General features: G+C 43.5%; 1 protein-coding gene and 1 non-coding gene across 3 annotated transcripts in view; both read right to left on the bottom strand.

Moving 5' to 3' along the window:
* The window catches only part of HS1BP3 (HCLS1 binding protein 3), a 51,028-nt gene extending 26,749 nt beyond the window's left edge, over positions 1 to 24,279 (bottom strand). For both annotated transcript variants that reach the window (XM_008931284.3, XM_018088790.2), the window contains exons 1-4: positions 24,152 to 24,279; positions 19,158 to 19,323; positions 9,759 to 9,966; positions 7,371 to 7,587 (exon numbers count right to left, since the gene is read on the bottom strand). In XM_008931284.3, the coding sequence (XP_008929532.2) occupies positions 7,371 to 7,587; positions 9,759 to 9,966; positions 19,158 to 19,323; positions 24,152 to 24,195 (635 nt within the window). In that variant the 5' untranslated portion in view covers positions 24,196 to 24,279. The remainder of the gene's footprint in view (positions 1 to 7,370; positions 7,588 to 9,758; positions 9,967 to 19,157; positions 19,324 to 24,151) is intronic.
* Positions 24,280 to 24,334: 55 nt separating this feature from the next.
* TRNAS-AGA lies at positions 24,335 to 24,416 on the bottom strand. The gene has a single exon. It is a non-coding gene; the product is annotated as a tRNA-Ser (tRNA).
* Positions 24,417 to 24,797: the final 381 nt, after the last annotated feature.

Genomic DNA, 24,797 nt, shown 5'->3' with positions numbered 1-24,797 from the left:
CTCCTTCCCAAAGGATCCTTGTGTTCCAGCTGTGTATGTACTGGAATCGCTCAAGCCAGTCATGACAGAAACTTACCACTGAAGTATAAGCCAGGCAATTGCTTAAAAACCTGGGGAAATAATGACTGCATAATCTCATGGGACCAAAAATCCAACGCTAGACAGGAAAATATGAAAGTAGATAAGGACAATGCTGGCACAGGGAAGGACTCTCACAAGTTTTCCTTAGGTCAGGGAAATACTATTTCCAGAATACAAGAAAACACAGAGCAGACAACTTTAGATCTCTAAGTTATGTATCCACTCCTCTCCAAACCTCTCCCACAGTGTGAGTTGCCTAGCTCTGATCCCAAGGTACAGTTCTTTCTGATAGCCAGAAGCAGACATAACAGCAATCACCTGTCCAATATGCTCTCTTGAAGGAGTGGTTATGGATATAACACATGGCAACTACAAGCCCAGGAGTACCAGAACACCTCAGTTTTCCTGACTGCACTTCCATTCAGTTGACTCTCCCAAAGAACAGCAATGAGAGATGAGGACCAAGTCCTTCACACATCCAGCTTGATTCATATGGCTGGAAAGTGCAGCTAGGAAAGGTTCTCAGTTCCACCCCTCGCAGTTACACAGGCCTTAGTAGAGCTCTTCCTAGAGAACAGGTTTATTCTAGTCAGAAGACAACACAGTATGAATATGGATTATTCTGTGAGATCCAGCAGCTAAACATACTTTCATTTTCCAATGTTTTCTTTCAATCACCCTCAACCTTTCATCTGTGAGGTGACAGCAAGATTTCCATTAAAGAAACACACTGGAAGCTGTGCTCAGGAGATGGGATTGGCAGTATAAGAGAAAGGAAAGCCCACTGCATGGGAAAACACCACTCACAAAGCACCTATAAATATAAAAAAGTTCAGGAGAGAGAAACTGGAGGGACTGAACTCCTGCAAGGAGAGCATCTCTGCCATCCTGCTTTACTCTCTAGCCACTCAGTTAAAACACCTTCAAGAAGAGGCTACAAGGTTGCCCCTGAAAAGGGTTGAGAGCAGGCAATTTATGAAAAATAAGTGAGGATTATCCTTTAACTGGGAGAGTAATAAAGACTTCTTTGCTGTCTTTTCTTCTTTCTCCTCACTTTGACAGGGAAGAACACCATACCAGACTATGTCCTTGGTTTTCAGAAGAATTTCAAATGGCAGTAGAAGACCAGTGGAGTTGTTTACTGGGATTTTGTGAGTTGCCAATCTGACAGCAGCTGGATTGGAATTGCGACAAATACTTGTGTCACTTGGCAAAGTGATGGTTGAGCATGCCTTGCAACCTAAGCTTGTGACCCAACAACCAACAGAAAATAAAGATCTGCCTGTTCAAATCTCTGAAGGCTTCACAGCTGTGAGCGCGCATACACACACTGCGAGGAAAACAAAGCTCTTTATTCTCTCGCCCGTTGTTTAAATGATCTGAATTAAAGAAAAATAACCTGTATCTTTTCTCTTCTCTGATGTTTTGACACCTTCACACTCTCTCAGCTGATCTAGGCAAACAGACTAGCGTTTCCACTGCTGTGTATGAATCCTACTGGATTCAGAGGGGAAGTCACACACATACCTGGCTAGACCAAAAGGCAGCTGTGAATTTGTGAGTGGCTGAGGAGTAGGAGGATGCCTGAGGAGTGGCAGAACTACAACCCTGCCAACCAAGGACCAGAAGGCACAGCAGCTGAACAGACATTTTTACAAGTTTCCTCCAGACCATCTGTCCAGCAGACAGCAGCTGTGCCATGACACCACACTCCAGCCTGCAGAAATTCTCTGCCTTGGAGGTGAAAATCCACCAGCAAGTACATTGCCCTCACCTATCACAGCTTTGGGCACTGCATCAACAAAATCCCTTGGAAAGACGCTAAACATAGGACTCCCCTTAAGCTGATTTCTGCCTCTTTATCAGCCACTCTCAGTGGCCCAAGGCTCCTGGTAGAGGAAGCAGGATCAAATGTTGCCATTCATTTCTTCCCCAAGACAAAAGGCTGAGGCCATCTTGGCTCTTTTGCCATGACAGGGAAGAAAAGGCAAGGGAAGGGAGTACTGGGATGAATAGTCAAACTATAGCCTGGCTACCATTAAGGGGCTGGGAAACACGAAGGTGTAGGATACAACCAGGAACAACTGCTGGCTTGTGTGCCAACCCACCTCCTCCTGCAGCTTGCCTGGCTCTGCAGGGCTCTGGCAAGGCCAGGGCTGGCTCCTGGCTGCTCATTCCCTGCCAATCTGCTGCTCAGAGCCATCACCAATTTCATCTGCAGCCAGAAAAGGCCCTGACTCCTTTAATAATCTCCTTACCAACTAAACCCAGCAATGGGAAACCTCTGGCACTGGAGGTGCTTGAGCTTGACCCCAGCTACAACCAGCTACAAGGCTTTTAAAAACCTTTGGCAGAAGGCCCCCAAAAGGTCAGCCCTCACCAGCCCCATCCTTTCCTAACTATTGTCAGGACTTAGCTGTATCTGCATTTAAACACAACAGATGCAAAGCTTCAACCCACCCACGTGTCTGTCTGTATTCCTCAGGAAAGGCACAAATTTGGATGGGAGAAGCCATGAGGGGAAATCCTCTGAACAATAGCAAAGGCAGAGAGTTGAGACAGAAACTCCCCAAGACTCATGAGGAGACAGAAAAACTCTTGCCTGGGGAATACCCACCTTTGGACCCTGTGCAGTCTGCCAGGAAAAACCTAAGGCTCAGGAAACATATGCTGTCACTGGAAGATTTAGAGAGGCAAAGGAAAAAGGACGGAAGGGAGGAACCATGTGGGGAGGAGAGGTTCCTGCAAGGGCTCTGGAGGGCTGAAGAAGACAAGAAAGGAAAGCACCGGAAAAGGTGGGTTCTCCCAAAATGGTGAACAAATATTACCTCAGAAGTTAATTGCAGCTGAAGAAATGCATGCACTGAAAGGGTTGCTGCATGTTTTAACCCATGAGGCAGTCACAGTCCTTCTGCAAAATTGTTGCTGCTTTGTCCAGAGGAGCTGGTTCACAGCCATTTTAATCAGCTGCTGTCTGAGGTTTATCGGAGTAAACTGAATACAAATACTAAGTTGAGTTGTTTTAACTACACAGTGAGAGGAGAGAGATAAAGCTAAAGCTAAAGTTCTTGGTTTCAACCTATAAACAATAAAACTCTGTATTTCATCCACAGTGGAAGAAGACAAAACCAAATTCAGTTGCTGTGATGTGTTTTTTAAATTGCTTTAAGATTCAGACCAGAAATGCTAACTTGATCCTGCTTGGATCAAGTAAAAAAATCCACAACTGGATGCCTGAATTCCCTACATAAAGCAAAACTTTAGGGAACCTTGAGGGCAGACTGGGGCAAACACAGTGGCAGGCAGAGGAGCTCTGTGGGCAGAGGAGCTCAGGGCCATACAGTCTTTTCTAGTAATTCCTTCACACCCCGGGCCTGAGCATAGGAGCTCAGTTCAAGAGTTCAGCTGTTCAGTTTTTGGTACCCACCCTGGCACGGGACAACCTGTCTTCTCCTAAGCTATCCTAATCACAGCCCAGGAGGCAGCACAGGCCAGTAGCCATTTCCAGTGGGGCATTCTGGATGTAGCAATCCACATTTGGAGAATGTAATGGTATAGACACAGCCAGACATTGCTCAGTCAGGCTCAGCCAGGGCACCCTGGCACAGCTGAGCTGACTTAGCATTGGTGCTGCTCTGGATTCCTGTTTCACATAGCAATCCTCACTCCCTGCCAATCTCCCCTCAAACCACTGGCAAATTACGCCTATTCCCACTGCAGAATTTTCAGCAGTACCATCAAGACCACACTGGCTGCAGGTGAACAGCTCATCCAACCTGTGGCTGTCTTCCTTGCCTTGCCCTTCAGAGCATTAGCCTCTTTCAGATCTAGTGCTCTTGTTTCATTCATCCCTAAAGGCATTCCAGTTGGAGAACCCCCTGCAGTTGTGACTAGACTCGCAGTACTACTTTGCAATTTATGAGGAAAATCTTTTAAAACACAGCAGTGTTAAAAGACCTCTAAAAATCCAGATGTATTGCCAAAGCAGCATGGTAGCCTACCAAGGACTTAAAAATATGTATATGCAAATGTTGAGATAGATGGATTTAAAGAAGAGCGATAGAGTGGTGAAAAAGATAAGTCACTATACCTAACATTGTCCCTACAATATGGAGTTAAATATATATATATGATTTCCTACTTGTAAAGGGAATTAGAACATTTTAACAGAAATATTATAATGTTTGTGATTTACCAGAAAATAAAATGAAAAAAAAAAAGATACTCACTTTAAAAAAAAAAAAAGAAGTTTGCTATGAGAGCTGATCTTTTCTACAAAGGTCCAGGAGAACTTGCAGAGTAACTGGCAACAATACATTGGAATGATAATACTCCAAACTATCAAGAAAGTCAGAGGATGAAGAAGAGAAAACATATTTCAAATGATTTTCAACACTGAACCCCACAAATGTAACATAATTTTGAGTAACCTTTATTCTAAGAAGAACTAGGCCTGGGATAAAAAATATTAAGGAGAAGGGGTGTTAAAAGCTAAAAACTTAACTACAAGCATGTATTATGGTTTTTGATATGTTCCTGATTTGGACAAGAAAAAATCCAGTCTTTCTGTTTTGAAGAATCCCAAGATCCCCTTGCTAACACAGAAAGAAAGCTTTGAGGAATGAGAATCATAGAGCAAAGAAACACAAAGTTTGTAGATCATCATTAATACCCACAAAAGCTGAAGAGCTGAATTGGCAAGTGAGTTGCCCACCTGACATCAAAGAGCAACTCAGACAGCCTTGAATGCGAGGCAGAGCATCAGCACAACTGGGATGTCTCCTCCAGGCAAAAGGAACCAGGCCATTATGAGCTTCCACCTGGATGATCACCAGCAATACAAAAACAGAAAATAAAGGCCCTAGCTTAGCATTTTACCCCTAAGGCCAGTATATTTAACTGGATATCAGGTGGTTCAGCAGCACAGCAGCAGCGCTGGGCTAAATCCAAGTCACAGCCTTCTGGCCCAGGAGGAGAAGTTGTTATCAAATGAAGCGTGCTGACAACATATGGAAGCCTGTGCTACTGGAGCAGTTTCATCCTCATCCAGAAAGCAAAAAACCTACAAGATCATGCCAAACACATGATTCAATTTAGGTCTGAGCTCTGCTGCTCACAGCACTCTGGCCACCAATACTGTATGGGATGGACTGGCTTGTTTCAGTGCTGACTTTACATCTTTTCAAAGGTTTTCAGAGAGAAAAGGCACATGGATTTTTTTTTCCTTTTTATCCTGGATTTAATAGGCATTAGAGAGCAGTTTACTACTAAACACATTAATCTGTGTCATCTCCTGTTTTATTCATTTCCATCCCAAAGTAACTTCAAGCACATCTGAAGCACTCAAGCTGTGAGGCCTGCAGCTCCCTCTTCAAAGCATGTAAGCACATAACACTTTAACAGGCATAGAACACAGCCTAAAATGGTCCTCCAAGAACTGCCCATCCCCTGACAACTAAGCTCCTGCCTTTGGCCTCTTACCTAGAGACCTACTTCTAGATGGCACAGAGCTGGGACACAGTGCTTATGTACAGTCTGATCTCCATTGATGTCAGCTGAAAATAACTTCCATGGAAGCAGGGTGAGCTACATGAGAACAGAGACAATGTAAGATCAGATCCAGGATTCTCATTTCCACTTTCACGTTTCTGCCTCAACACTGTACATGTGAGATTTACAAAAATAATAATAAATACATATGCAGATTTCTTTTCTAGATAGCCAACCAGTGCTTCAGAGTAAAAAACATCTGACTGAAGAACATGTCATCCTGCAGCTCTGTCCCAGTGAAGATCATACTTCTTATACAAATTAAGTTATTTTGATTCAGTAAGAATTCTGTTCTCGAAAGGAATGGAAGCAATAAACTAAATGAGGATTAAATACCAGATCTTGTCATCCTTCAATGCATTAAAAGACCAAAATAATCAAGATTTTCAAATAGTATGTCAAACTGTTCAGAGCAGAAAAGCAAACTTCTTGCTTGTTTTGGCATAGCAAGTTCTTTATAGCTTCTACTTGTTTTAAGTTGGAAAATACAACATTGCATTTGCTAAACCAATAGATCATTTTCCTATCCAAAAAAGGACAGCTTCTTTTGTAAACTTACCAACTAAGGACCATTTTATGGGAAGTACTGCTTTATCTAACTTCTCCCTGTAAATAGTTATTTAAATTTTTAAACTCTTCTTCAACAAAAGAATGATTTTGATGCTGAGTAATTAAGCACATTTTGTCAAAAGAATAATATTAGAAGTTTTCTGGTGATATGTAAATTACTAAATACTTCAAGTAAAAAGGCTTAGAGCCTAGAGTGAATGATCCCCTGGAAATGATTCAATGTAATTGGGAAACACCAAGAGTGGGCTCTGGCTTGTTATTATCAGTTACTGCCTATTGCTATGAAGAAGCACTTTGACAGCACTCTCTGGATCCAAGACAAAGAACATTCAGTAGTGGCTCGTGGCTGAAACAGTTCAGTTGAGTCAGTCAGTGCTTACTGAAGATCAAGAACAGCTAAGCCTTCTCTACTTGGACATCTAAAGCCTGAGGCACCCTAAAAAAAGTTGTCAGTACTCATGATCCCAGCCGCCGAGAAACTAAATTTGCTTCCAGGCTTCAGTAGAAATGGTTTAGGAATTCAGTGAGAAAATCCATCTTGAAGTGAAGAAAATAACTGTCTGAAAATTACTGGAGAGGTAAAACAACCCGGATACTAATATCAGGAAGCTTTGATTCAATTACTGTTTCTTAAGCTGTTATTGCTTATGCCTTAGTGGCATTAAGAATGTGACACCTTCAGACAAGGGAATAAAGAAAGAAATGCCTATTTGTGAATATTATTACTGAAATGTTAGGTCTTTTGGTCTTTAAGATGCTCTAACTTTACCTCCTTGTAGACACAACTGAGCTCAAAAGCAGTTTCAGGCACTGTAAACACCAGTGTACTCCAGAACAGCACATCCACTGGATGCTGATGCGCTGATGCTTTGTGGTAGAGCCCTGCAGTGCCTAATAAAGTGTCTCCTGTAGTTGGGATTGTAATCAAGGCATTCAGAATGTCCCAGTCACTTGGATTTCCTGAAGAATGCACTGAAGAACAATTACAAAGTCTCTTCCCTCTACCAAGGCACTTCCTTTGCAAACTGCAGAGGCCTCTCCTCCTCTGTGAAATTCAGCTGAAAGTGGTCAATGTGATAAAATGTTGGGATCAGGGGACAGTGACACAGAACAGCCTTACTTAGAAAACTAGGCTAAAATCTAAATAAAAAAGGCACTAGCAGCCATACCTGATTATACCAAGGGGGTCTAGAACTTCTTCTTCCTCCTCTTCCTCTTCCTTTTCTTCCCCCTTTTTGACATTCTGCACTGATAAAAGCTGCGAGATTAAGTCAGGTGTCTTCTCCTCTTTGAAAAAATCCATCACCTCATTTTCTTCATCTTCTTTATCCTTGTCATCAGGCACGTTTTTACCCTTGAAGTCAATGGCACTGGAAGATTTTGTTCCTGCAAGACATAATAACAGATGCAAAACTGAGTACACAGGATAACCACTAGTTTATTTAATACCTTGCACCTGCTCTTGATGGTTTTGTTTGAGGAATGAAGGACATGATCAGCTTTTGTGAAACTCTTTCAACATTCCCACTGTTCCCTTTATCCACTGTGTGTCATGTGTCCGATCTGTTTACTGATTTAAAGTAGTTAAGTAGATAAAGACAGAGGAAATGAACCTTTATCTGAGACACAGCAGTGCATGTCAAATTTGCTTATTTATGTTCCCTCTATATCCAACACAAACAATAGATTTTCCATGTGGTTATTCATCCCATCCAAATAAAGTCTTATGAGAAGTTTCTCTCTGAAGTGCCTTTTTCTCTCCACTGGCTACACAGGGGCTGTAAATACTCTGCTTAGATGTAGATAACCAACTTCCACATAGCTAGTTGAGATGAAATCCACTTTTTGACATTTATTTAATTCATTTGGGCCAAAATTAGAGTAGTGGACAGCATGAAAAAGTTTCCACAGCAGCTCTTCAATTTACACTCAAAAATGACGCCTGAAGTTCTAACACCCTTCAGAATGCAAGATCCATCCAACTGAGCAAATTCACGCAACTGAAACATGAAACTAAGTCTTCTCACCATACTTGTCATATGCAGAGCCCAGGAGAACGAGGAGAAAAAACTGTTCCTTGCTGTCAAGTCTCTGGATGTCCAGGAAGTAATTTAAAATAATGAGACTAGGTAAAAAAAAGGCTAGTGAAAACTATGATGGATAAAGTTAATGGTTTCATCCTTTTGACTTTTCAACTAACATGGCATGGGAAATTCATCTCACCCAGTTTTTCATGTCTGCATCTGCCAAATCACCCAGGGCAGACTTCACTGACTCAGTGTGGGTGTCCACGCTCAACATGTGGTCTTATGCTCCCCTTATAGGCAAGAGAGCACTGGGCAGGGTAGGCAGTGAATGTTAGGATGCTGCTTATCTTATCCCCACAGTTATGTGTTTTACCACATTGATTTTCCCTAAATATCCCTGACTATATCAACCAAGTCTCCAGAAAAGCGTACACAAGTAGCCTGAGGACCTGCAGTGTACGTACTGAATTCCACCTGCTTTGGTAGGGTGGCACTTAGACTATTCTAAGGCAGAGTTTGATGAATGGGTCACATTACCTGCACCCAATCTCTCCAGATATAAAGACAGTCCAGTCCAGTTTACCTGTAGACATGTGCACCACAGTTAGGTTAATCAGCATGCCAAGATCAATCAACATGAATTCCGAATTCTCTGTGCAAGGGGTCTACTTTCAAAAGAACACTGGCAGAGGAAAATAACCAAACCCAAACAAAAACCACACCAAAACCTTATTAGCAAAAGGATTTTACCCAGTATTACACAGCTTTGCCCCCCTTGACTTTAGGAAGCTGCCAGTTTCACAGAACTTCTAATGAGGCCACACCTGACACTTTTGCAAAATGGGCTGTTCACACTTGTTAGCACCTTGCAATTTCACTTTCTTAAAACTAACACTCCACTAAGAATCCTGCACAGCACTGGGCTGGAGTATTCCCTGCTCAGCAGCTTTCAGCTGAATTAGAAGCAGAGAGCCCATATGTTCCATTCATTCTGTGACTCCCTTCTATCCCCAAGGGACATAAGAAAGAAACTATATGAATCACTGGAAAAGGTAACAAGACAAAAAAAACCAAAACAACAGAGGGCCAGAGAATGTGTTTAGCTAATAAAGAATCTGTCTTTTATTTAAATCTTTCTCAGAGTCAATAATTTGCATGAAAAACAGAAAAAACATGAAAGAGTTGCTCACTAAGGGAGACCTGTCCCTTTAGTGTCCATCTCTCCACTGACAATATATGATTATTTAGCCTTCTGGAGTTACATGTTCTGATTCACAGCAGGAAATCAGAGACAGGACAGCACAGTGCTTGCTTTGAAGGTATCTATCAACACCTCAGAATGAGGCATGTGTCCAAACAGAGGAGGGGAAAACACTGGCGAAGATGTCTATGCAGCACTGTAAATGATGCACATGAGGATATTTTCCATGACAGCCTCTATTCTGGCATTCTCTAGTTTTTGACTACCTGAGACAAATGCCTTCATCAAGCACATTCATGGGAGAGGGGACACTCACATCTTTTAGTTACCTAAAAATTCCAGTAACTCAGGACTCGTTGCTAGATCCACGTCTTTCGAGATGGATTTCATGATATCATTGAACATAGCTCTTCGTTCACAGATGTCAGATTCCCCCACGAAGAGAACTTTTCTAGGCAAGAGTGGAAGAGAAGCCTGTGGATATCGTGCTGTCAGCCTCTGGTAGAGCTCCTCTATCTCGCTGTACTTCTTGGAAACCTGCAATGAAATGTGCTGCCTGGGTATGTTTCTGTACAGGGGAGACAGGAGCAGCAAAGCAGCAGTTTAAGTGCTGTGAAACATTAACCATGGAAACTGAAGTGGAAAAACATGTATTAGCAAGGAGCTTTCCATACAGCCCAGCCAAAGCCTGTTATGTACCCAGTGAATCCTCAAGCATTGTTGCTGGTCTTCTAGTTCTGTTATTAAGATCTACTGCCTAATGGAATGGGAGTTCATTGCCAGATACCTAGCATCCATTTGTCTGACTCATCAATGAAATACTGGAGGGGTCACTGCTCCAGATACTTTTCTACCATCAGAAATCCTTGTCCACTAAAAGTGATGCTCAGTCCTGAGAGATAGGAAGAAAAGCCCTGCCAGATAAGTATGTGATGGAGAAAGCTACCTGAACCTTTCCACCATTAAGCCAGATGTCCCATTTCTCATTCCTTGTGGCTACAGTGCCCTTTGGCTGTTTAGGCCTAAAAAACTGGCACATAACACAGAAACCTAAGGGAAAAGACCTTAGCTGATCCCTGACTATCCAGTTTATCCATGAGAAAATAAAACCCAACAACTTGGCCACGGCCTACAGGTTCTCATACAAGGAGAAGATGCCAACAGCGAATGGAGTCATTCCTCCTGCACACAAAGACAGGAAGCCTGAGGAGAAATAAGGCTCAAGATACTACAAGGAAAGCAACAACTATGGGAATGTTGGGTTAGAAAAGGTGTGGCTACTATGTCACATTAGGTTTTAAATTCAGTACCTTAAAAAAAACAATACACAAAACTCACACACAAACAAAACACTATCTCTAAGTGATGTTACAGATGCAAAGGAGACTGACTCTCATGCTGTGTGGTATTACACAAATAATATATTCATCAAGGCCTTCTATGCTCCCATAATCTATGAATGTGTTTTAATGAATACCGAGATGAAAATAAACAATCCAAAAACCTAGTGTTAGTAGAGTACATACAGCCCAGGTCCTCTACTAGGGCCCAGCTCTTACTCTCCTGTAACACGTTGGTGAACTCTAGTGAAGTGAATCCTCATTAATACTGCAATTTGTGCAGTATTGCATATACTGAGATGGATATAGAGAGACTCAAGCACCACATTTTGGGATGGCAGAAGGCAGAGTTCTTCCACCAGATGATAAAAGAAAGTGATAAAAGAAAGTCAACCTAACAAAAAGAACAAAAGTAGAAGGGAAATTAATTATAGATTAATGCAGAATCCCTAAACTGCATCTATGCCAGCAAACTAAATAGGAGCAGGCATATTCTCAGGCACTGGAACCTGAGAGTGTCTACTAGAAACCTTAATAGTGTCTACGGGAACCTGACGAGGCCTGGAATAGTTTAAAGGTAGCACTCCCCCAGATAACTTGTCAGCCCAAGGTTTGGCCTGGTGCAGGGACTCCACAGGAGCCAGTTTGGGTGCTGACACCCCCTGCAGATGGGTCAGAGTTTCATACCACAGATGAGCCAGACTGTGAGAGCTGCCCTCCAGGCCAGAGAACAGGCCCTGACATTACCAGACACATCTCGACTAGCTTACTAAATCAGATATAGGCATAAAGAGCAATAGCCACCTCAGCTTTCACACTTCCCTGCCTTTCACAGTAATTATCAACCACGCTGGCTGATTTGAAAAGCGTTTGTGTTTCAGCTGTACAACGTTCACTGTGGGTTCAGTGTCCAGCCACCAAAGGCAGGCAGCCCTGTAACAAAGACCTGAAGGAGAAAAACCAACTTGAGCCCTCAGGAGAATGAAAAACAAGTATTTTAGACTTTTCTCCTGAAAGCAGTGAAGGTGTCAGTACCACTGTGGTCCACATGCAGGATCTGAAACACAATTCACCAGCCAAGCACTAAAGTGAGGGCAATAGAGGATGTTCCAGAATACAGCAATCCTCCCTTCAAAAGATACCCCAAAAAGAGTGAGGAAAGCAATTCCAGAATTCTGAACTGCTGTAGTTTGCTAGGTCCCAGTAGCACTCTGAAGAGGGTATGACAGCAGAGCCTCTCCCAACAATACCACATAAGCACAAATGTAAGGGCAGTGAGGAATTTACTAGTACTTTTTCAGAAGAATAAACACTATTACCTTCCACCCAGGAAAAAAAACTGAGTCAGATTTGTGAAAAACATTTAACGTCTAATTAATTTCAATAATAAATACCAAATTAATGTCTGAAAGTATTACAAGACAGCAGCCAATCAAGATTATGCCAAAAGTTTTAAAATACTCTTAGCACTAAGCTGAGATACACAAACTTATTTCTTTCCCCACTTAATTTTCATTCCTTCTCTATTAAACTCTGTAAATTATTCATAAATCTCAATTTATGTCTAATTACACCACTGAACCTAAAGCAAATGCACACTCTAATTGAGCCTTTGTGGGTCTGCGTGGGCTTTGAACAACACCAGCAGCCGTACACACGACACAGCATACCAAGTGTGACAGCACTATACCCAAAGCATACTAATGTGCTTCCCCAAAGCCTGCACCACACCATGCAGGCCAATATCCAGCAGTGCCGGGATGCCCTCTGCTGGAATAACCCACAGTACCAGTGAGATGTCAAAACTCCAGCCGAAACCATTCCCCACTTACCTAAGCCCAGTGCTGGCCCCTGCAAGCCCTGCCAGCTGAGGCTCCTTGCCTGCTGCTCCTGTGCCTCAAACCGCGGCAGCCACTGGCTCCTCAACACCTTTGCTCAACACTGCTGTCAGCTTTTCCTTGGGTTTGGTGCTGGAAATGCAACAGTAAGGCTGGCTGAGCCCAACAACCTCAGACTGACGCATTTAGAATCACAGAATAATTTTGGTCCTAAAGATCATCTAGTTCCATGGGCAGGGACACCTTCCACTAGACCAGGTTGCTCAGAGCCCCATCCAGCCTGGCCTTGAACACTTCCAAAAATGGGGCATTCACAGCTTCTCTGGGCAACCTGTGCCAGTGCCTCACCACCTTCACAGTAAAGATCTTTTTCCTTTTATCTAATCTAAACCTTCCCTCCTTCAGCTTAAGTTCATTCCCCCTTGTCCTATCACTCCAAGCCCTTGCAGAAGTCCCTCTCCAGCTCTCTTGTAGCCCCCTTAGGTACTGGAAGGGGCTCTAAGGTGTCCCCAGAACCTTCTCTTCTCCAGGCTGAACAATTCCAGCTCTCTCAGCCTCTGTCCACAAGAGAGGTGTCCCAGCCCCACAACCACTTTCGTACCATCCTCTGGATCTGATCCAACAGGTCTTTCCTGTCCTCATGACCCCAGGCCCAGATGCAGCAGCACAGAGGCAATGCAGGGGCCTTCTGAAGTGCTGGCCAAGTTCCATGGGGTGTATTTTCTCAGGTCAAGTCCCACACATCACCCAGAGCATTCTCACACCTTTCCAGTCAGGCACCACTGCTCTGCCATGACAATTTTGTACCCTTTGAATTTGACATCCTCTGCCAATTTTACAGGAGAAAGGCATATCAGCATGTAAACAAAATCAAATCTTGCTTTTTCTGGTTATCACTCACAACCCTTTGAAAACAGTCGATGGATCATATGGCCCAAAATGTCAGGATAAAAATAAACATTGCTCTAAACCCCATTTTATCAATCCAATTAAGTAAACAAAGTACCATTTGATTAATATTAAAATATTTTCCTTCTGTTGCCTGTAAATCCTCCAGGTTATGATCCTGCAGTTATCCTGCCCCCCTCCATGCCTCTAACTGAACTCTGTGAACACTTTGGAGTTAAACCTCCACCACCTGTAAGTCAGCCTGAATGTATACACTTCAAGGAGTTCTGTCAAGTCACAGTATCAAAGGCTCAATCTACTTCACTTCAAAAGAGTTAATCATGCAAATACAGCAAAGCATGTGCCTATTTGCCAGGTCAAGACCCTATTTGCCTGTAACAATTAACATCCAACACAGAATTTAAAGAGAGACAGCGATGGGCTGAATATTTTTTTTTTTTTCACCAGGAACAAATAAAGTTGAATGTGATCAAATATAGCTGGAAGGTTAAGAAAACCACCAAGAAGTTCAAAGTGAAAGCCTGAATTTTGCTGCTAATCCCTCAAATCTCATGCATGTGCCTTGTCCCCCTTCTTCACAAGAACCTCATGCATGAAAGTACACACACCGGAACGCCTGTAGGATACGAGCCCAGGACTCTCAGTTGTGCATAGAATTTGATCCCACTCAGTATTAATGGGATTTCATGTGCCCTTTCCCTTCAAAGCTCCTTTTAATGCCCCATTTCTGACCTCAAGCTTTTCTTCATAAGCTTTGTATCTACTGCAAAAGTTTCAACAAAACGGAGATTTCAGAGCTAACTCGAACCCTTTGCCAGCCAATGCAACCCAGCCAAGAGCACTCTTGATTTTACAGTATGTCATGAAAAACATGACTATTGTGACATTCTTTTTACAAAGCCCACTTCTTAACACTGTCAGAAAATGGAGATCCAGCAACACTATCCTTTAAAACAACCACTAGCTTTGGGTACAGGAATCAAAAGCGTCCCTTCTCCCAGACAGCACAACCCAAGCTTTCACTTGGACACTCCCAATTCAAGCCATACCAGAATTAATGTTGCTTGGTGACCCCATGGGTATGCATTACAGTAGATTTTAATTACATGACCACATGCTGTTCTCCCCATCTGTTTTGCCCAGCAGAAGAGCAAGCACTCAAATATTTCTTTTTAATCAACATGAATTCTTAATGGCTCCTGAACCCATCACTACGCTGAGCACTGATTTTTTTTTCAACCCCTCTCACATCACAGAGATTATAAAGTGAAGGAATTTATCTTCACAACACACCTGTATGGTCAGGAAAGAGCAACTCCAATGCACAGATTTTGAGGCCCACAAAGAGAAGGCCAACATATGCAAACAGGCAATGATGAAAATATAGATGAATACACACCCACATACTTATACTCCCTCATTTTATGAGAAGGAGACAGTTCTATAGCAAATGCCTTCCTAAATTATGCTGTGCCTGTCAAACACTGGTAGTTATTTGTTCAGCTTTGAAAAAGAAAGAACTTGACTAACAAATGTAACTTGTAAAAAAGCATCAATTAAACTGGGTGCAGATAGAAAGAGAAGGCACTGAAGGCTGGGTGGATATTTAATAAGGTTGGGAAGACAGAAGTTAATTGCTAAAAAAGGTAAGATGTGGCTAGAAGAAATGTATGCAAGAAAAACAAAACCTTTTCTTCTTCTCACAGAAAATTGCAGATCCATAGGTAGTAATTAAATATCACCCTGGCAGCAGTACCAAAGAGAAAACAAATTTCCCTCTTTTGATGGGGCAAGAGTATTCTGACCTTTGAAAGAAATGTAGTTGACTTTTCCTTCAATTACCAATTATAACCTCAAGGTTAAGCAGTTCTACAACTCATTTGCCCTATTTTACAATTAGCATTCTTTAAAATTAAAAGATCTCTCCAGTTTCTAAGAATTTAGATCGTAAAGTCATCACAAAAGCTAATTTCTTCTTCCGTTAATGTTTCACAAACGTTTCCATTAGAAATGCTATGGTACTGATTTTGCATAGTCACATAAAGGCTAGAGAACAGGGAACTCTGGATTGTTTAGACCCACAAGTCTAGTAAAGGCTCCACAGGTCAAATCTGCAATATCTATTTGATGTTCCTCTGGTTTTGGTCATAGGCCCTTAATATATCTCGATCTTGACAGGATGAGAGGACATAGCTTCAAGCTGCACCAGAGGAGGTCCAGGTTGCACATCAGAAGGAATTTGTTTATGAAAAGGGTTGTTAAACATTGGAATAGACTGTCCACAGGGAGGTGGTGGAGTCACCATCCCTGGAGGTGTTCAAGAAATGACTGGATGAGGCACTTACTGACCAAGTGGTGATTGGTCAAAGGTTGGACTCGATGACCTCAGAGGTCTTTTCCAGCCTAAATGATTCTGCGATTCGATCCAGTGTGGCCCAAACAGCACACCACAGACCACAGCTAGCTTAGAGGGCGCTTGTGCCTTGCTCACCATCATTTTCCAGGGAAAACAGACGCGCTCTTGGAGCAGCAAACGCGGGTCCGCCCCTCGCTGCTGCCACCTGGCGCCGGACAGGGAGCGAGGCCGGCACTGCCACAGGGAAGGGAGAACGGTCGGACAGGGAAAATCCACTCACCTGATGCTTCAGGGGGAGGCAGAAGGGGAGGAGGAGCTCTCAAAACACAGACCTGGCTCCCGAGGTGACCAAAATTGGACTAACGTATGCAGAGCCAGTGAAAATCCTACCACGCCTGCCTGTCGTCTCTAACCTACCTGCCACCTCAGCACCGTGAGGCTCCTTCCTCTAACCTTTCATATTTAGCAGCTTCAACAAAAGCAAAAAAAACAACAAAGTCACCTCTCCCATCCTGCTCCAGAGCGCACACACAGTAGTTTCTTTTTGCTCCTTCAGGTGTCTCATCTCACTCTGCTTTCTGATATAAATTTGATATGTTAGATCTGCTGCCCAATGTAACCTCATTCTTCTCTACTGTTCTCCAGCCCCCTGGTTCTCTTACGCTTCACCTGCAAGTCCCTGGGAAAGGGTGGTGGTTCTTGTTTGTCCTGGTACAGCATCCAGCAGAGCAGATAATCACTGCAGACACTGTGGGTGCAACTCACCTCTCCTGGAAGCACAGAGTTGAGACTTGTCTCCAGCTTAAGCAAACTGCCTACATGCAGGAGGTGCCCCAGCCCTCATGACAGACAGTCCCTACATTTTGGCAATATGTCACTGAAATTCAACTCACCTGAATACAGGCAGCTAGTGCTACCTTGGATGATGCCCTGTACCTCACCTCACTCTGTTCCAGGGCAGTGCTAGTGCCTTTATTCCCCCTGTCACACCTGCCAGCCCTGTGCACATACCTCAGATAATTTAGAGTTTCTCAAATGGTACCAGCCATGTATTTTATGCAAAGTGGGTTCCTCCACACCACAGATGCTCAGTTACATTCTTCCCAATAGCACTGCCCTGACTGAGATGGGAGTTTAGAAATCCACCAAATGCAGACACCTAATCATAGAGAGCGGATTTTTCTGCCTAGAGACAGGCATCCCATGGCATCCAAGGGGCTTGTGTGGGGCAGGCAAATAACACACAAGATCTATGGGAGACCCACAACCTTCTGAAGTTCAGGTGGAAAATCCCAGGGCAGCTTTGACTGCACACATGATTTGTGTGCAACTCTACTGACCCTTAAGCATTTCAGCCTGGAGTTGAAGCCCCCTGATGCAGCTGTCTAAAATGTAGATGCTTTCCCTTTATGGTCAAAGAAGAGAGACATTTCCAGAGGATGAGTCACCTCATTCCCCTTCTCCCCACTGACCATAAAAGCAAGGACAGTCTCAGATTAAAATATCCAACTTAGAGAGATAAGTTAGGACAGGTGAATCCCCCTGTTCCTTCCAGTAATACATACAGATAAAACTCATTGGAATGAATTGATGCAAAGCATCCATCCTCCAACCTCCCAGCTCATGGTTTTAAATTACTCTCACAAAACAAACTGTATAATATATCAGATTCAGTCAGCTGAAAAAAATGTAACTGCTGAGATAAATGTTATTCCTGCCAGGTTCCACCAGTTTTCTTCTTCACGAAGAATGAAATATCAGGAGGTCTAACCAGAGGAAAAATCAGGAAGGTTCATTTCACTTGAGTGCTAAAAATCCTCCTAGAGAGAGCAGATATGGGAACAGACAATTCCAGCAAGCAGGGGGGCCACAGTAGAAAGTTTGTTTATCCTCTTTATAGACAATCTGATTTTATCAACTTATTCTTAAGTTAAGTAAAATGAATTTAGATGACAATAGCCCAGTTTAACACCTCTGGATTAGTCAGATCCTTTTTTGCACAGAGCTGTTTGGGAATATTACATAACATAAACAGGTATTGCTGCATAAAAAAAAGCAACTGCACATCCCCTTCTCCCATCTGCCCATGTCTGGCCTTTCCCCTGTCTTAAAACAAACTTTAATGGGGCTGTGCAACTCACAGGCTCAAGAAATATGTGTAACTCTGTACTGAATAACAACCCCCCAAACACCCATTTTTAGCCAGGACCAGTTCCTCAGCTGACGTTATGGAACAGCCACATGACACTGGCACACAAAAGGAAACACTGAGGGAGTGAGAACAAGCAGTCAGGGACCAGGAGGGAGAACAGAACAGACTCTTACGCCAGCACTGCTGCTCTTACCATAAAGTTATATATAGCATAAGGTGTGGAATAAATGAATGAGCTCTCCTTATCATGCCTCTCTTTACAACACTGACAGATGTTTATCTGCAAATCATACTGTGTAAATAACCATTTATCAACTATCTTCTATGGAGTGTGAGTTACACTACAGGTAATGGTCCACCAGGTAACCACACACTCACATCACTGTGACATTACAGTTACTGCCAAAACAATTGAAAAGAGCACATGTTCACAGCATGCAGCAGAATGGGTCCCTTTATAGTTAATGGACAGAGAAATGCACTTCTTGGGAGTGGTTCAGCAGGCTGCTAAAGAAGATCAAATAAAACATACCCTAAATGCACCTTTTTCCATCAACTTAATAGACAGTCCCAGGTGAAACAGCTCAAGTGGATGTGCATATGTTACAGATGAGATTAATTTCACCTGGTTTAAGTCACGTGCTGTGTTTTCAAACCTCTACTCTGCAGGTATAATGACAAAGACAATCCAACTCAATAACGTTTTATACGGATGCTTCCTTGTAAAACTCTCTTATTAAGGATTTTAAAAGCCATGCCAAGGCTAATATATCCATTCAAATAAGCTATTATATATTTATTTCAAGTTTATGTACCAAGTCCAAGAGCTTGGAAGAAGACAATTTTTTAGCAGGACTTATAAAAAGCTTAATTGGTTTCTATTTGTTGACCCATAATGCCAAATGCCTTTAAGGCAACAACAGTCATTATTGCTTTGAGCTCCTGGAATAAAGAGTTCAACCAATACATGTAGAATACTCCTATTGCAGAAATAATACAGACTGTGTTGTGCTACCAAGGACCTTGACCCAGAGAGGCTGTGATTGATGATAAAGTATCTGCTACATCAGGACAAAAATAATCAAAGCTGATTAAGAAAGTGGTCACCAACACAGCTCTGATTAAATACTTACCATAAACTGAACTACATCTTCAGGCTTGTGCTTTGCTGATTTGAAGGCAGCCAGTCGTGTGACGACGACGATGTGATACTCCACATGGCCAGACATCATCTTCCCACGGATTTCCTGGTACTCTGGCACTGACAAATCCAGCCCCGTGTGCGTATTCTGAATTTGCCTAAGGGAAGAAAATACACGCAGAGTTCAGGCATTGGCACAAAGACTTTTAACTGACCCTCTCCAAGGATCCAGTTCAAAGCACAAGAAAGTCAGTGCAAAGACTCCCACTGCAACAGGACATCAGACAGACTCTGCCCCAACACTGCTCCTACTCTGCATCAGGACAAATTTAGACATGGCTTGCTTCCTATCCATGACTTTCCATCCCAAAGCACCTGCCACTGGCCACTGCAGGCAAAATGTCAGAAGCACAGCATTTCTGCAAAGAGAAGATGTGGATTTCTTCAGAACAGGACTTCACTCACAGGAGTAGAAAATGCTCTTACTCAGCAGGGCAGGTAAGAAGATCCCATGATCTCTCATCACAGTTTGTTTTGAGGCAAAGGTCTCTTCATCACAAGTCATGCCAAGCCCTATCCAACTCTCCTCTGTCTAAGGACATTCCCAGGAATGGCAGCAACAATAAGCTAAAAGGGGCCACAAAAGGAAGAAGGAGCTTGCTGGAGCACAGGAACAACTTGAGGTTTGTGAAGAGGCAACAAGGGAACTAGATAAAAGCCTGGAACACAAAGGAAGCTGCTGGAGCAGACTGATGGGCCAACCATAGTTTCCATCTGCGAAGGTCATTGAGGAAAATTAGACAAACATCTATCAGGACTGAGCAAGTTAAAGGAGGACATGATCCCTTGGAGCTGCCTTCTGGTTTTGACTGCCTGACATAGTCTTGTTGCCAAACACCTAAGGGTGCAGCAGCTAAAACATCTCAGCTTTCCCACAGAAAATCTTACTGGAAACAAAACTACCTGTCCTTTCATACCCAGTTAAATAGACAATCACAGCATTAACCTCTGAATGTTGCCAACGGTCAGAGCCACCCAGAAAGTTAGAACATCTCCTTTTGGGAGGAAAATGCAACAGGGGAGCTGCTGCAGCAGTTTACTCAATGCATTTTCTTCTCCTGCCAGCTTCAGACCCACGGAACCAGGGTGTCACCTTTCCCTAGATTCCCATCTGAGGAATTATTTATGGTATTTTTGTAAGAGGAATGCCAGAACTGTATTATATTTCTCACTCATCAGGAGTAAGACCAAGCAGTTGCTGTTGGGGCACAAAACAGTGCTTCCCATGTGTGAATGCTTTTTAGTGAAATCAGAAGGGATCATTTAAAAAAACCCACAAACTAGAATCATTAAACATTTTTCTGCCTTTTTTAACCTTAACTATATGGGGAATATCAAGTCCCATCTTCCATAGACTTCTGTTGATTGCAGAGGTGTCTTATGGAATTTACTTCTTTCTTTAGCAAGTTTAGATTCCTTAACACAGGCACCTTTCACCTAAGGATGCATGATGCATAGAACTTAAAATATAGTTTCAAGAGGTTTAAACAATCTAGTTTCAAATAAAGTTTCAAAAAACTCCTCTCATCATGTTAAAACTTGACCAGTTCTTTTGAAACTTGAGCTTTCCCAAGAAGACAACCTCTGAATCTCCAATGCAAAACTTTAATAAAAAGCACTTTAAGGAGAGTATCTTGAGAGTTCTTGATAAATAGGACAACAACCAACAAGGGTACAGTCCCAAATTTTGTACCCAATCCTCTCTGCAAGACATGTTTAAAACATTAGGACTTTAACAACAGCTCTACCATCGCCAACATTTTATAGTATTTACCTCAATGCTATTCTGTCTGCTCTGATTCTGTTCTCATTTTCTGCCAAAATGCTGACTCAAAGGGCACCTGCCAGTAAAATCAGCTGGATATGGAGTTTTTTAGAATAGACCTGCAGCAGAGGAAATGCTCTCCAGATGTGTAGTCACTCAGAAGTTGTGCCTGCAACTTAGGCAGCAAAAGGGTTTGTCAGCTGGTACTCAGGAATAACACAGGGAAGAGCTCGAGTCACCAGTCCTGGAGATATTTAAAGGTCATGTAGATGTGGCACTTGGGGACGTGGTTTAGTAGTGGACGAGGCAGTGCTGGGTTAATGGATGGACTTGATGATCTTAAAGGTCTTTTCCAAACTAAATGACTATGATTCTACTTCTGTTAACACAGAGTATAAATAGCAAATTAACCTGCTTTTCTCCTGATGTAAATAAAACAAGTAACCAGCAGTGAACCATCCTCCTTGAGTGGTTCTCACTCAGCTGAAAACATACAGATATTCCGAGATGACACAACAACTTCACCTTAAAAGGTGTTGCCTCAGAGAGCCCTAAAATGTCACAAACCTAATAAGTACTTTATCTATACCCCGGGGGTTTTCTTTTAAAGTTGTTAAAAGTCTGACATAAAGTGACTGTAATGGGAAGCAATTAGAGGGAGGGGCAATAGCTACATTTTTGTTTGTTTGCTTTAGGCCTTGTGATCACTTTCATTACCATCTCTTACAGGAAACCCTCCCCTATTACCTCTTCAACAGCAACAGGATTTTTTTAAAATATAAAAATGATTCTAAACAGAAATCAACAGGGAGGCTGTGACAGACAGAGTGTACTCTCCAAAGTGGTAACTGGTTTTTGTAATGCCTTCATTTCAAAATAAGCAGCCTCAGTGTTTTAATTCATTAAATACTGCTATTATTGTTCAAACAGAAGCAGCACCTGCAAATCCCAAGACAGAGCATAGTTTCATTGCATTTTCCACATCAAACACAATTATTTTTACACTTGTTCCTTTAAAAAAAAGCAACAAAAGGAGAAAGCTGGTTGTTTAAATTGGACACACAGGTTTATTGCTTCTACTCCTTATTTAAATCTAGCTTGTTTATCCCCAAGTTGCACTTTTGTCTACAATACCGATGGTTCAGGGGAGACCTGGGCACATGGCTAACCTTCCTAAGACAAAATCACTTCACCTGAATACAAGGAGACCATTCACACCAGTAACACTGTGCTTGCACAATCAGATCATGAGGGGCTGGCAAGGGACAGAGGAAGTGGAACTCATGTAAGGGTCAGCTGAACAGAGCAGCTTCCACAGCTCATGGAAGAGACAGTTTTTCATTCCTGTCTTTTGATTTGCATGTAATAATTAAATTGTACTTTAATTAATCTCCTTTCTGCGCTGAAAGGCTAAGATGGGGAGTGGGGAATACCCACTGCAGGTAGGAAGGCAAAGTAAAAGATAAAGTGCTAAGACCAGAGAAACTTTATTCCAACGTCTGTGCACCCAGGAGAGTGGACTCTGCACTTCCTGCCTCGATACAGTCAGCCTTGCCAGCAGCACCCAGCTCCAACAACCTCTGCCTTAAGGGGGCCAAAACATGGTGTTCCAGGTCATAACCAAAGGGAAAAAACTTGTACAGCTAGTCTATTCATTAAGTGAAGGCAAAATATCTGACACAAATTACCCCCAAACATTTTATTCCTCTGTATAGTCTAAGTACAAGTATATAGATTACAGGCTCCCCAGGGCAGTGTTCACCAAGCCTGTCTGAGTTCAAGAAGTGTTTGGACATTTTCAGGCACATGGTGTGATTCTTGAGGTGTCCTGCACAGAGCCAGGAGTTGGATTCAATGATCCTGATGGGTCTCTTCCAACTCAGCATATTCTAAGATTCTATGATTTTTATTACCATAGCAACTAGGAGTCCCATTCTCAAAACCAGTATGTATAAAGAGTGGAAAAGGTCACAACTGTAGAGCTATTTTACCTCACAAGATAAAAAAAAAATATGTTTATTTGCTGAAGTCTTAATCCCACACATACATATATATCTCTGAAAGTATTCCAGTATCAATGGGACAATTTGCAAGTGTGTCTTTTACAGTCTACAGACTGTAAAACGAGTCCAGGTGTTCAGATTTCCATTTCCAAGGCTAAACCTAATATCAAGTCATTCCTACAAAATATCTATTAGTCAAGTCAGATACATTTGAAGGTTCAAGGCCACGGCTCCAAAGGAAGCCAAATATTAAGGGATTAATATAACAGCTTTGAAGTTAATGAGACTGAAATAACTGTTATTTATGTCCTAGGAGATAAGGACTTTGCTGAATCAACACTTCTTCTCGTGACTCATCTGACAGGAAACTGCTTTCATGTGGTTTCAAATATTTTGTGGGGATAAAAGAAAAAAAGAAAGAGAGAGATCTCTATCATTTTTCTATAAAGATTGCCAGAAGCATTTTCTTCTTGAGGCATTTCTCACAAGGGTTCCTTTATCACATCTAGGAAAACCTAGGTTTTAAAAGTTTAATGCAACGGAAAACAGCGCCTCTGCACCCACCTGGGGCGGGTTTACAAGAAGGTGGGAAAAGAGAAAAAATCCATTTAGCCCATCACTGGGCTTCCAGCCAGAGGGGCTCCCGGTGGGCACGGGGATAAGGATGCAGGGCACGGCAGCGGGGAATGGACATCAGCCAAACCACTGATGAAGCCAAAGCTTCGGGATAAATTGTAATTCCTTCTGACCCACCTCAGAATCACGACAAGGAAAAGGCGTTTCCGCAGGGCGGGAGCACAGGCTGCGTCAGCGTGGAAAGGAAGCGACCCCAAGTTATCCCAGGAGGAAAGGGCCAGGGAGGGATCTCTCCCGGCTGTGAAACGCCAGAAAACTCGGGGATCCGCACGTATCCCAAATGTCCCGGGGCAAACCCACGCAGCAGCCACCCGGCTTCCCCTCAGCGCCGCCAACCCGCGCTCCTTCCCTTCCTTCCCTTCCTTCCCTCCCTCCCTCCGCTTTCCCGGGACGGCTCCGCCACCAGCGCAGCGGAGGCACAGCTGGCCCGGCAGGGGCATCCCCAGCATCGCCAGGGGCATCCCCAGCACCATCCCCAGCCCCGCGGGGCCGATCCGGGTGGCGGGGCCGGTGTCCCGGTACCTGGTGGTGACCAGCACGGCGGGCGCCGGGCCGCGCTGCTCCATGGCCGCGGGAGGAGGTCCCGCCTCCCTTCCCGGGGCCGGCCCTGCCGGATATCGGGCGCGGCGGCGGCTCCGGTGCAAAGCGAGCGGGGGGAGGGAGGAAAATGTCCGGAACGCGGAGAAAAAAGTAGCGGCCCTGGCTCGTAGTCGGCAGGATTCGAACCTGCGCGGGGAGACCCCAATGGATTTCTAGTCCATCGCCTTAACCACTCGGCCACGACTACACCGACGGGCGGAGTGTTTTCCACGGAAACCCCACTAACTCATCCTCTTCCCCACGGGGCCAAAACATCCCCCGAGCTTCGGTGCATCTCCGCGCTCTCCTGTTCCTCCTCCTCCTCACTGGAAACAGCTCGCGCGCGTCTCTACCTTAAAACAGTGGGCACGGCACTGCTCCAGAGCCCTGGCCTTACCCAGCCCCATCCCGAGGCAGTGCCAGCCGGGAGCAGGACACGGCCACACACCTCGGCTGTGTGCTCCGAAATTTATTTTGGGAAGGAAGAAAGAAGCAGCTGGTCCCCCTCACGGCACCCGCGGCCAGTCTGGGCAGACCCGGTTGGTTTGCAGGTTTCTGAGCTCTCGGTTATCCCAGCGCTTTCTCTGCA

The sequence above is a fragment of the Manacus vitellinus genome, unplaced genomic scaffold (genome assembly GCF_001715985.3).
Source record: "Manacus vitellinus isolate BGI_N305 unplaced genomic scaffold, ASM171598v3 scaffold_11_pilon, whole genome shotgun sequence".
In the NCBI taxonomy this organism is placed as follows: domain Eukaryota; kingdom Metazoa; phylum Chordata; class Aves; order Passeriformes; family Pipridae; genus Manacus; species Manacus vitellinus.
Note: the sequence above shows the minus strand (reverse complement) of the source record. Positions and strands in the feature narration are given on the sequence as shown.